The 13,044-nt window shown below is 57.7% G+C and overlaps 1 protein-coding gene across 1 annotated transcript in view; it reads right to left on the bottom strand.

Annotated features, from left to right (window-relative positions):
- The window catches only part of GZMA (granzyme A), a 28,160-nt gene extending 15,812 nt beyond the window's left edge, over nt 1-12,348 (bottom strand). The window contains exons 1-2 of the mRNA XM_054575366.1: nt 12,097-12,348; nt 10,385-10,565 (exon numbers count right to left, since the gene is read on the bottom strand). Of these exons, the coding sequence (XP_054431341.1) occupies nt 10,385-10,565; nt 12,097-12,348 (433 nt within the window). The remainder of the gene's footprint in view (nt 1-10,384; nt 10,566-12,096) is intronic.
- Between the last annotated feature and the right edge of the window lie 696 nt (nt 12,349-13,044).

The raw sequence follows: 13,044 nt of genomic DNA, 5'->3' as shown, positions 1-13,044 counted from the left end.
AGCCAAAAAGCGTCGACATTTGTAAGCTACGTACTTCACACGAATCGTCTTCGCCTTTTTCCCCACTGGCACACAGCATGCCGCGATCAACCACTGGCGAAAAATTACAGTGCTCGGCATCCTTGCACATTTTTCGATCGATCTCGGTGACGTTGGCTTCTCAGGTGACTCGACATTTTGCGCGAGTTTCTCTGGGTGCCCCCCCATCCTGCCACACGGTACGTCGTGCGGGGTTCGACGCCTTGTCCTGCTTTGGGCAGCTGAAGGATCTCTACAGCTTTCGTTTTGGTTGCTTTGCCTTCCAGCTGAAAAAGAGGAGGTTTCAGGCGAGGACGATGGGAACACAAACCGGGACACGGCTCGGATGGGAAGGGGCACCCTGCTCACGAGCATGTTTTCCCACAGAAGGCGGGGCTGCCGGCAGGTTTCTGCCTCGCCGACCTTCAGGAGCCGCCTTCCCAGCTGGCTATGCCGAGCTCGTCCGCGTGAGCTGCCGTGTGGCCGGCCGGCCCGGCGGTGGCGGAGCTGCCCGGGCGGTCCCTGGCAGCCCTGTGGCTGAGGCCGCGGGGCCAGCGCAGTCACCGCCTGCAGGTGGTCTCAGGTCTGTGAGGGGCGGGGCTGGAGACCGGCCCTGGGCAGGTGCAAAGCGGCCCCACGCACCTTGCTCCGCCTCTTTCCAAAAGTCAAGGCCGGCCCTGGGCCGTGCGCTCGCGCCTGCGTGGACACTACGGGGAGACAAGTCTGGTGCTCTCTCCTCACCTCAAGCCCAGTGTGAGCAGCAGAGGGTCCTGGTATTGGGGACCTTCGGGGGACCCAGGACAGAGCAGCTGCGCCCTCTGTCCGGCTGCGTCGCACAGGGCCCCACGTCCTGCCACTGGGCTCCCGCAGTGCCCCTCCCCCCGGCTGCTGCGCTCCAGCCCGCGCCCTGCTAACCTTTAGAAGGAAGACCGCCACCGATGGAAGCCTTGCCACGCGACGGACCTCAAGGACCCGGGCAGCTTCTCCCGCCCCTCCCCCCCCTCACGCACGGTCTCACAGCCTCCGCGCTTGCTACCTGCTTGGTGGGCCAGGAGGAAGGAGACCCCCAGAGGGACATTGGACCTCAACGAATGGGCCCTGGACACGGGTTTGTAAGGAGCAGACCTGTCAGGCTCTCTGGTGGCGGCGTGCCGTGCAATGAGAGGTCGCCAGCTTTAGCCAGGAGGGTGGACGGCAGTGAGGTCCTGACCCCGCTCAGAGCTCCCCCAGCAGCGTCGCGGTCAGCCACCCGGTGGGGGCGGGGGCGGGGCGGCCCGACTCCTTCCCGGACTCACCCCCCGCCTGTAGCGGCGAGGACCTGAAGGAGAACTGACTCCCGGCCTGAAACTGGAGCCCAGAACCTCTCTCCTGCCCTTGCGCACCCTGCTGCTGTCCGGCGTAACCCCCTCCCTACCCCATCCCTGCCGCAGAGCCGTTCAGGGGAGAGTGACCGAGGCCCTTCCAGGTTCCAGGCTCTCTTCCAGGTGGTGCGGACACAGACGGGAAAGGACAAAACCCCCTCTCCCGAGGGGCTTCCACCCGGCAGGGAGCAGAGCAGCAGACGAAGCGTCCCCGGGTGCCTGGGCCGTGCTCGGGGGGCAGCCCAGCGGGGCGGGGGGGGGGCTCCCTCCGGGCAGGGGCGGGGTTCCTCTCCGTGCCCGGGCCCTGGGTGGCATAGTGTGGGGCCAGGGTGTAAGCGTGGGGGGTCGGGGTGTGTGGGAGGTCGGGATGTAAGCGTGGGGGTCGGGGTGTAAGCGTGGGGGTCGGGGTGTAAGCGTGGGGGGTCGGGGTGTAAGCGTGGGGGGTCGGGGTGTAAGTGGGGGGTCAGTATGCAAGTGGGGGGCACCGGATGGAAGTCGGGTTGTGAGAAGCACGCAGCGTTCTAGGGCCTGGCCCACTCTGATGCTGGGGGTGGGGACCCCTGCGCTCTCCCGGGGGGCTGTGGTCCCCTCTGGCCTGGGACGACCCTCCTGCAGCCCCGCCCCCTCTGCTCTGCCCCCCGCGCAGCCGCCAGGAAACCTCTGCAAACAGTCCCAGCAGGCGCTGCCCTGCTTGGAACAGCCCCCCCCCCCAATCCCCACTCCGTTGCAGGGCGTGCAGCCAGGCCCCCTCTGTTCCGGGCCCCTCCTGCTCAAGTCCCCGCACTCCTTGCTCTCCACAGCCCCCCTTTCTCTGCGCCTCCCAGGGAGCCCCAATGTGGGGTTCTTCCTGCGGGAAGGCCCTCTGCTCCCTTCTACCGACCCCAGAGCCTTCTCTAGGGGAGCTCCCTGCGCTCTTCTTAGTTGTCCCTCTGCCTGAGGAGGGACATGCTGCAGGGTTAGAGCTGTTGACCCCTGGCGCTCCGCTCTCCCCGCCTCCCCCCCCCCGCCCCCCGCCCAGGGCTGTGAGTGACTTTGGCAGCGACCGGGGATGGGAACTGGGAACTGGGTACCGGGAACTGGGTTCCTGTTCACTGTCGGAGGAAGAGGAAAGCTGACTGGTGCGCGCCCTCAGCCCGCGCCGCTGGCCAGGCTTCCCTGCCTCAGAGGAGGCCCTCAGGAAGGGCGCAGAGCCCAGGTCATCCGGGGCCAAGGGCCAGGGCAGGCGACGGCGAGCTCACTGCGTGCAGCACAGAGATGGCCGAGCGCCCGCTGTCGCCGATCCCAGAGGTGGCCTTCTCCACGCATTAAAAAGAAAATCGATTTAGACAGAGAGAGAGAGAAACACTGATGGGTCGCCCCACTTACTGGTGCCTCCGTGGACGGACTCCTGTGCGCGCCAGGACCACGCCCCAGCCCCCCGAGCACCCGGCCAGGCCGGCCTCGCCCTTCCTCCTGCCTCCCAGACAAGTGAGATCCGTTGAGATGCCCAGGCAGCGTCAGGCCGCCTCCTGACAGCCCCCAGCTCACAGGAGGCCCCGCCCCCGCGAGCCCTTCCTCCAATTGCTCCCCCCCCCATGTCAGCCTGGGTCCTGTGATGAGCCCCTCGGGTCCTCAGTCGCCTGGGGGCTCCGCGAGGCTGCGGCCTCCCTTGCTGAGCAGATGTCAACGAACCGCGCGGGGGCAGGAGGGCGGCAGTGGCGGTTCCCCTGCAGCCGCGGTTCCCCTGCAGCCGCGGTTCCAGGTTCCAGGCATGCGCCGCACTCCCCAGCGGGCACTAGTCCCCCTTGGCTTGAGGCCAAGGGTGTAAGAATCATTTTCAGGTGAGACAAACCAAAGTTCAAAAGTTTTTTTAACTTTTTACTTAACTAGCTATTTTAAAAGTTACTGAAAAAAACTCCCAACAAACCCATATTTACCTGAAGGAGCTGAAGATCCCTCTGGAACTGGATCAAAGCATGGATAGGAAATTGCCTTTTTAATGGAAAATATTTGGACCTATTTCTCTTTATGTTTTATAGAGTGAGCCCCAAGGATAACTTGAGGTTTGCCCTTCCTGGAGGAAACAAGGACAAGATGTCATTTACAAGAGAGAATGAATGGACTTGAGCGTCAGCCGGATTCATTCAAACCTGTTCTTTCAAAGGGCCTTTTTATTTATATACAAGCACAGCAAGACGGGGAATGGATGGGGCTTTTCTCTTTTGCTGTTTTAGTGACTTTTCGCAAACACTCCGAGGAGCGAGTTATCGTAGATCGCTCCAACTTGCCCGGGGCCTTCTAAGGCCGGGGCTGCGGGAAGGGAACCCGGGGCCTTGGCCGAGGCGAGGCCGCTGGGCGGCGGGGGCCCGGGGGCGGTGCTGGCTGCCAGCCCTCCGCTGGCTTGGATTTGTGGCCTCCCCACGTAGTGGGGGAGGCTGAATCCGAGACCTAGAGAAGCAGCAGCAGGTTTGCTTTTCTGCGCTTCTGGGGAACAAAAAGCCCCGTTTTATCTTCCATCATGACAGGGGTCCATAGGAGTCGAACTTCTAATAGGTGGGACTGAAGACATGACTCTTGGCTTTACAGGAAAATAAAGTGGGATCTGAACACACATAGGCAAGTGCCTAGAGGCACGGACAGAAGCAAGCCCACCAAACGGGGCCCCGTGGTCTGGGGGGTGGCATGGTGACAGCCAGTCTGCGGAGGTGGGCGCAGCCTGTCCTGACCTGCCGGCTGACGTGGCCCCGGGAGGGCCGAGGAGTGTCCGATCCGCGGCCTGAGGGCCACACGCGGCCCAGGAGGGCTGTGAATGTGGCCCAAACCAACATCGTAAATGCACTTAAAACACGATGAGGTTCTTTTGTGACTGCGTGTTGCAATGCGTTTGATGCGGGGCCCAAGACAACTCTTCTCCCCCCGGTGTGGCCCCGCGGCGCTGAAAGGCTGGCCGCCCTGACCGGCCAGTGGCGAGCTTTACTCCGAGCGCGCCCCGTGCTGAAGTTCCCACGTGGGAAATTCTCGTTTGACATGACCAGACAGTGCGCATCTCTGTGGGTCCTCTCGGCGAGAAGCTAGTTTTAAGTCTCTTCTTTAATTTGTACAGTTTACGCTGAAGGGAACAGGGAACTGCAGGCACTGTTAGCGACAACACGCGTTTATCAAGAAAGTCGCGGCTTGGCCGCGTGACAAGCATCGCCTGACTTTCCAATCACAATTAGGAAAAGCGTTGGTTCAAACCATAGAAAATTGCTATTTTTAAAAGTCACACAAATATCAGTCACTTCCGATGGTTCAATGTAACCTGTGGCATCGTGGGGCGATGCTAAGGCTATGCTATTGTCTGTCACTGGTGATCGCGGGGGACGCAGTTTGCGGGACTGCGTGAGGGGCTCACGCGCAAGCCTGCCGCTGTGTGGAGTAAAACATGAACAGCGACGGGCGGGGCCGATAAGATGAGGGGCGCTGCCTTTCACCTTTCCTGCTTTTCCAAAGGTTAATAATTGCGCTACTTATGGTGAACGTATATTTTAAAGTAGTATGAGAAAGGGCCACGCATTTCAGCTGTTCGCGGCAGGACCGCCTTTGCCTGTGGACACGTGGTCACCGACGGTGGCACCGAGTGCGCGCCCGCTGCCCCTCCGTCGCTCCCCGGTGCTGGCTCTCAGCTCTGGAGCCTGCTCAGAGCCTGCCCCCCGCGCCCCCCGCCTGCCCCCCGTCCCCCAGCCCAGCACCTTGAGAGTGAGAGGAACCCAGAAGCACTTGAAGGGTGCAGTGGGCGGCCGTCAACACCCGGTTCTCTTGGACCAAAGCCCCAGCACATATTTTCTGCCCTTTGATGAGCGCCATGTAGCCTCTGGTGTGAGGGGCCACTTCCTTTCTTCCTATGATGCCCACACTGGGTTCTGGAAAAACTAAAAGAGTGACCTGGGGCGAAGGCCCCCTCACCCAGCCGTGCTGCGCTCTGAGCCAGCGGGTGGAAGGACCGGGCGCCGCCGGCCGGGGAGGGAGGCCGGCCAGTGCTGCCGGCGGCCTCGGCCCCTCGGCCCCACGGCAGGCAGCCACTCGCCCTTAACCCACCCCGCACCGCACGCGGCCGCGGCAGTGGCCGCTCTCCCGTGGTGAGCTCCGGACTCAGTCCCGGGGTGGGGGGAAGCTTTGTTACACGCAAGTATTCCTCTCCCATTAGGCATTTATGTTATTTTTTTAATGTCTAAATTGATTTCTCTTTCTTCTTCTGAAATTGTTAGGGCAGAACTGATAACTACGTAGACATGCTTCTTTGCGAGCGGGCTCTCTAACTTTGGTGTCATAATAGTCACTCAGAGTCCTTACTTAAAGGGCAGTGTCCCCGGGCCCGCCCCAGGGACCTGCTCGGGAACCTGCCTGTAGACGAGACCCCGGGTGGCCGCAGCGCACCCGCCCCCACGGCAGCCCGGCTGTGGCGTGGCTCCCAGACGCAGTGGCACTGCGCCCGCTGTGCGGCACTACCAGCAGGGGCAGCGTGGACCTGGTCCTTTGTGCAGAGGCAAAGCCAGGGTAGTGGAATCCAAGCGACGTGGCTGGAGTGGGGGGCTGGGCTCGGCTTGCAGCATCCTGGCAGGACCTCCAGGCTAGGCTGCGGTCCCCAGACTGAACCTGCCTGCTCCTTGGTTGCACGGGGACTCTCTTCCAGCCTTGGACTCAGAGGCCGGGGTGCTGAGAGCTCGCCTGGACTGTCCAGGATGGGAAGTCCCTCGTTAGTGAAACATGTACCTGTGGATGTAAAGCACCTTTGGTCTCAACATTTGGAAAGCGCCCTGGGGGCGGGCAGTAGGGCACATCCGGGGCTCTGACTGGGCCCTGCGGCTCGTGGGAGACCCAGTCCCTTCTCCCTGCTGCCGAGATGTTTGCAGTAGTTTCCAGGGTCCTGCTGCATGAGGTGTGGTCGCCACGCCGTCCTGCCTGTTCCCCTCGGTGCCCTGACCCATCAAGTGTGTGTGCGAGGTGGCTCCTGGGCGTGGGGGGTCTCGGTGGGGCTGGAGAGCTGGGGACTTCCCCCACGAGGGCCGGCGCGCTCTGCCGAGGCACGAAGCCCGCCGCTTCTCCTCTGATTTGGTGTTATTCATGCAGCAGGGAGGCAAGGCCGACGAGCTCAGTAAAAGGGTTGGGGCGTGAAAGTATATGTTGTGGCTAAACAATCAATGTCGAGTAACCTCCCCAGTAGGGAAAGACAAATAGCAAGTTCATGAAGTGGACCTGGGCGTGTGCCTCGAAGTCCAGGCCGACATCATGGCAGGGCCTGGACAGCGCACGTGTTCATTCCCTCTTCTCCCTGGGAAGTAACTGTGCAGAGCTGAGCGCCGCGAGGGGGCGAGCTGAGGCGCTGAAGGGACTCAGGGGCCCAAGAGCGTGCCCTGTGCGGGGTGGCGGGGCCTGTTCTCGGGGCGGGCGTTCTGTTTCTTTCCGAAGGAGACGGAAAGCTCTGCGCTTCCCTAGGCGGGGCTGCGGGAGGTTTCGCGGTCAGGCAGCAGGGCTGGGGACCATGCCAGGGCCCAGAGAGAAGTGTTACAATGAACCTCACGGCGCATCACGTGTAAGTGCCTTGGGGGTCCAGACTTGACACTTTGGAGCCAGTCCTTAAAAAGAGAACCGTCAGCGAAGTGATGTTTTAAAAGGCCCCAACTTGACTTGCTGTTATTCTTTTGATTGTTCAAGGTTAAGTGTTTTTCTAGCTTCTCTAATTTTCCATGGTAAAATTGCAGATTCTCTGGGGGACAGCAGTCAGGGATTTAAGCAACACTTACTTCTCTGCCCCATGAGTTCATAGCACTTGTAACATAGTATTTATCTCTTTCCAGCCTCAGGGAGTAGGAGGCATCAGACAACAGAATCCCTTTTCTAAATGCTCACAACTGCCATGAAGGGTTGGTGACTTCCCCAGCGTCACCCAGCGGAGGCGGAGTGGGAGGAATTCCAGTACCCTGACCCAGTTTCCAGTCCGTTCGTGCCCTGCGGCGGGCTGGGTTGCCTCTGTCTCGGGCTGGACCCCGCGCTACTGGCCTTGAAAACCTCACCATATTCCATGGTGTGATGATGACTTGACATGATAGTTCAGTAAGGTTTATTAAAATCAAAGAAAACAACGACAGGAATGGTAATCCTGAAAGCACCTAGGATTCCCCAGCCACTGGCTTGTCCCAGGCCCTGGCTCTGACGCCTACTACCGTGCGGGCAGGCGGCAGGGTGGGGGTTCTGATTCCCGCGCACAGGCCGGAACGTGGAGTTTTGACGGGGCAGCAAAGAGCGAACACAGCAGCGTGCTCACCCAGCTCCACGTCACCTAAGAACCTCACTCTTTCCATTGTGAATCACTGTTTTCCTCAAGCAGTGTCTCTTTACCTATGTAATTTTTGAAATATTGGTTTCTTGAATATAGACCCGCACATGCACGTAAATACTTGCATATAGTTTGGGAGGGTCACGGACGCCTGGATGCCTGTCCCTGGCCTTGAGAGGCTTGTGACCTCACTTTAAGCAGCCCAGCTCTGGCCACACTAGGAGCTGCATGATAGCATGGTGTGCGGTTCGGGATTCAAGCCCCAGGCTCGAATCCTAGCCCTGCGACTTACTAGCTGATGACTTTGCCTGTGCCTTAGTTTCTTCTTGTGTAAAATGGGCCGGTAACGTTGATACTTCAGAAGATTAAGTGAGTCATTGTATATAAAAACACTTAGAAGGCTGCTGTGCTTAACTGTAAGTTTTATGACATGTTGGCATCTGTATATATGCATTGGATTGTCCTACACTGATATTATTACTTTCTCACGAACCCCAGGGGAAAGCGACATTTGCAGATACGTTCTAAAACCAAACACGTAAGGATTTATCTGAGAGCGACGACTGTTCAGTTGTATTTCCATGAGTGGGAGACCCAGTTAACAGGTAATCGACACCTCCCCCGTTTAATGGGGGTGTCAGTTTTTTCACTTACAGGGTTTGCCTTACAGGTCTGCCCTGGATTTGTGAGACCTGCCAGATACAGTCAATGCTTCATATTTTTTGTGTAGACACAGAGGGTACATTTTCATCTTAATCAGTCAACATGCTTTTTTTTTTTTAGCAGAGACAAAAGGTGACATTAAAAACTATTGGAAATTAGCAAATATGTTCTCCCATACAGTCAGTTCCCTTTTTTCGCTCACATTTTCTTTAGCTGCACAGAAGCTTTCTTCATTTGACGTGGTCCTGTTTGTTTATTTTTTTCCTTTATTTCCCTTGCCCCATGAGACAGATCAGCAAATATATTGCTATATGGAATATCTGAAATTTTACTGCCTATGTTTTCCTCTAGGACTTTTTTGGTGTTAAATTTAAATTTAAACATATATAAATCTTTTACCCATTTTTTTTTCTGGTGTATGGTGTAAGTTGGTGGTCTAGTTTGATTTTTTGTGGCATGTACCAGTCCCGTTCTCCCAACACCATTTATTGAAGAGGCTATTTTCACTCCATTGTCATACTCCCTTTGTCAGATAGTGATTGACGGTAGAGACATGGGTTTATTTCTGGGCTCTCTGTTCTGTTCCACTGACCTGTGTGTCTCTTCTTATGCCAGGACCAGGCTGTTTTCATTACAGTGGCCTTGTAGAACAGTTTGATATCAGGTATTGTGACCCTCCTACTTCGCTCTTCTTTCTCAAGGTTGCTGAGGCTGTTCCGGGTCTTTTTCAGTCCCATTTAAGTTTTTGGAATATTTGTTTTAGATCTTTGAGATATGCCATTAGTGTTGTAATAGGAACTGTGTTGAGTCTGTAGACAGCTTTGGGTGGCACTGGCATTTTAATGATGCTGATTCTTCTAATCCGTCAACACTGTATGTGCTTCCATTTATTTGCATCTTCCTTAATTTTCTTCTTCAGTGTCCTATAGTTTTCTGAGTACAGGTCTTCTACCTCCTTGGTTAAATGTATTCCTATCTCCAAAATATATAAAGAACTAATCTGACTCAATAATGAGAAGACAAATAATCCAATTGAAAAATGGGCAAAGGACCCGAATAGGCACCTCTCCAAGGAGGACATACAGAGGGCCCACAGATGTATGAAAAGATGCTCAACGTCACTAGCCAGCAGAGAGATGCAAATTAAAGCCACAATGGGATACTGCCTTACAACAGTCAGAATGGCCATCGTTAACAAATCAATAAACAACAAGTGCTGGAGAGGCTGTGGAGAAAAGGGAACCGTAGTGCACTGTTGGTGGGAATGCAGACTGGCGCAGCCACTGTGGAAAACAGTATGGAATGTCCTCAGAACACTCACAATGGAACTGCCTTTTGACCCAGCGATTCCCCTGCTGGGAATATGCCCTAAGAATCCCAAACATCAATTGAAAAGAACCTGTGCACCCCTATGCTCATAACAGCACTATTTACAATAGCCAAGTGCTGGAAAGAGCCTCAGTGCCCATTGGCAAAGGCGTGGATCCAAAAACTGTGGTCCATTTACACAATGGAACACTACACAGCGAAAAGAAAGAAGGAGCTCCTACCTTTCGTGACAGCACGGATGGAACTGGAGAGCATTATGCTGAGTGAACTAAGCCAGGCACGAAAGACAAACACCATACGATCTCACTTATAAGAGGAATCTCATAAACAAATTAAACTAACAAACAAGCTAGAACCACAGGCACAGAAACATGGGACAGACTGGCAGTGACCAGAGGGGAGGGAGAAGGGGGACAATGGCGGAAAGAAGGGGACAAAGAACACGTATGAGCGACACATGGACATGGACACCAGGGCGGGGGTGGACTGAGGGAGCAGGGGTGGGGGGGCTGGACAGAGGAGGGCAGAGGGAGGGCAAAAGGAGAAAAACTGGGACAACTCCTAGAACAACAATTAAAAGAGTTCAAAAAGAGAACAAAGGAGAACTGTTGGACGCTAACTTGCGATTTCTTTTTCCTTCCTACCCAATGCTAAACGAACATAGAGCACCCTGCTTGCCCACCAGTGAAACCGAGACGCGCGGGCGGACGCGGCTCACCTCCAGGGACGAGGAGGAGGCGGCCGGCCGTGAGGCGCAGGAGCCCCGGCCGGGCCCGCAGGGCGTCCGGCGGCCACTGCGAAGGCAGTCGGGGGCCGGGCGCCGACGGCGGTTCACCGCGCAGGAGCGCGGAGGGTGCCGGCGCCCGCGTCTGCGCCGTGCGGCTGGGGGCGCCCGTGTTCTGTTACTGGAACACGACGTGAGCGCCGTGCGGTCACTGGTTTCTGGGCGAGGTCCTTTCCTTTGGGTTAGACCACCCCCGCCTCGAAGGGCAGGGGCGGAGCCGTGGGCTGTGATAAGTGGAGAACATCGAGGTGGGCGTTGCTCTTCTTTGGGCAGCTTTTCCACTTTCAAACATGAGTGTAGGTGAAAAAGCTGAGAATTCATGTCTATACCAGACACTGTTTCGAGGCATCATCTTTGAACTTGTTCTGGGGTGGGGGGCGGGGAGCGCTCTTCGGAGCGCTCGCTGTGGGGGCTCCTAGGCGCGCACCCAGCGCAAGTTCTCGGCCACGAGAAAGCCGTGGGACGCACCGGGCCCTGTCGCGGCCTGTCGGGCGGCCAACAGCGGAGGAACGGAACGCGCACCCTCTGTCGCTGGGGCCTCGCACGGGCTGCCGGCATCCGCGCTGACGCCAGCTCCCCGGGGGGCAAAGCGTGCAGACCGCTCGTGGGTTTTGCCTGACCTTTGACCTGGCAAGTCGGGTCCACGATTTTTAAGAAATGGGGGCGATGCATACGAGCTGAGCTGTAGAGAGTCCCCTCACGTTATTGTTCATAATGAGAAGCTGAAAACAGTCTGCATGTCCCCAGATGGAGAGCCAGGCGATTTCCCCCGCTGCTGTGACGCGCTGCCGCAGACGCGGCGACTTCAAACCAGCCGAATTCACTGTTGTCCGGCCTGGAGTCCGGAGGTCTGGTGCGGGCCCCACTGGGCGGAAGTGTGGGTGTCAGCAGGGCTGTGCTCGCTGGGGGGCGGGGGCGGGGGGGCTGGGCGGGGGCCCCTCCCTCGCCGCCCCCCCCCCCCAGCTTCGAGAGGCGCCTGCGCTCCTTGGCCGGGGCCCTCCCAGCTCCAGAGCCTCACTGGTCTTTCCCTGTCCCCCCTCCTTTCTCTCCTGCTTCTGGGGAGACCAGCTTGTTACAATAGTAGCACCTGAGCCTGTGCCTCCGGCTCCACTTTTCTGAGACAACAGCTCCGGCTCCGTAAAGGAACAGGTGCCACGATATTCTCAGTGTTCAAGCCAGTGACACACACACACAAATACACGTGTAAACCCACAGACAGTGACACACTAGAACACCTTTTAATACCAAATGTCAACAAGTGTTATCCCTGGGTCACGATTATAGGCGAGAACGTCTTTATAACGAACATGCGTTAAGGGACAGAAGTATTCGAAACGCCTGAGGGAGCTGGCGCTGTGGGGCCGGGTGCGGGCGGGAAGGTTTAGGTGAGTTTACTCTGCGATGACGCGTTTGCAGTGAGAGGGGCCGGGAGGGGCCGGGAGGGGCCGGGGGCACTTGGCAGGGGCACTTGGCAGGGGCACTTGGCAGGGGCTCCCCGCCTCTCCCGCCGCCGCGCCCCTCCTCCTGTGGGGCAGACGTGTAGGAGCAGGTCCCCCCTGGAGAGCGGTGGGCGGAAGAGGCGTTGCTGCATCTCCTCTGACTTTTCGAACTTTAGGGTCAATTTCGTCACAAGAAGAGACACTTACAAGGTTCCCACCAAGTCTTTCCGGTTGTGCTTCGGTCTCATAGATGTGGTCTGGGGCCAGAGGCCTCTCTGCGGCGGCCCCTCCAGGGAACGAGGCCGCCGGGACACTCTGGGCCCCCGCCCCCGCCGCAGGCTGCCCATGGCCCGCAAGCTGGTCGCCGCCGCCCTGGGCTGTGGGCGCGGTGGCCACGGGGGCCGCCCCCTCGTTCTCTTCTTTTCTAACCGCACCAGGGAGATGCACTTTACCTGCCATTCAGCTCACCATTGAAAAGGTACAGTTGGATGGTTTTTGATATATTCCTAACTTTGAGCACTAATTTTAAAAGATTGTGCTATAATATGTGTCACATAAAATTTGCCATTTTAACCATTTAAAGTGTACAATTCAGTGACATTAATCACAGTCACGGCTGTGCAACCCTCACGGCTGCCTGCTTTCTGGACTCCTCCGGCGCCTGAGGCAGCAACTCTCGGCCTCACCAAGCAGCGACCCCTCCCCCCTCCCCCGCCCGCCCCCACCCTGCTCCTCTGGCCCCAGCCGCCTCCCACCCGCCTCCTTCGCTGTAGAGCTGCCTGTTCTGGCCATTCCATAGGAGGGAAATCACGCAGTGTTTGTCCCTTTGCCTGGCTTATTTCGCTTCCTCAACTGCCATCAGGGTTGGGGCGGATGCGGCACGTACTAGAACATCGTGCCTCGGGACGGCTAACCCATGACTCACCGCCGGTGCGCACCACGTCCTGTTTACCGCTCCTCCGTGGCTGGGGGACCCTGGGGTGGTCTCCTGCTGGCTGTTGTGAGCAGGCCCAACGTGCATGGAGGTGGAGGACCTGTCTAAACCCCACTTTCTGGCCCTGCACCTAGGAGCGGAATCTCGGGGTCTTTGGCAGACTTGCGTGTAGCTTTTTGAGGCACCTCCGCATCTGTCAACGTCAGAAGCGATCTTGCTGT

The sequence above is a fragment of the Pteronotus mesoamericanus genome, unplaced genomic scaffold, assembly GCF_021234165.1.
Source record: "Pteronotus mesoamericanus isolate MK-2021 breed Mesoamerican mustached bat unplaced genomic scaffold, CSHL_Meso_final contig_29, whole genome shotgun sequence".
NCBI classification, from domain to species: Eukaryota; Metazoa; Chordata; class Mammalia; order Chiroptera; family Mormoopidae; genus Pteronotus; species Pteronotus mesoamericanus.
Note: the sequence above shows the minus strand (reverse complement) of the source record. Positions and strands in the feature narration are given on the sequence as shown.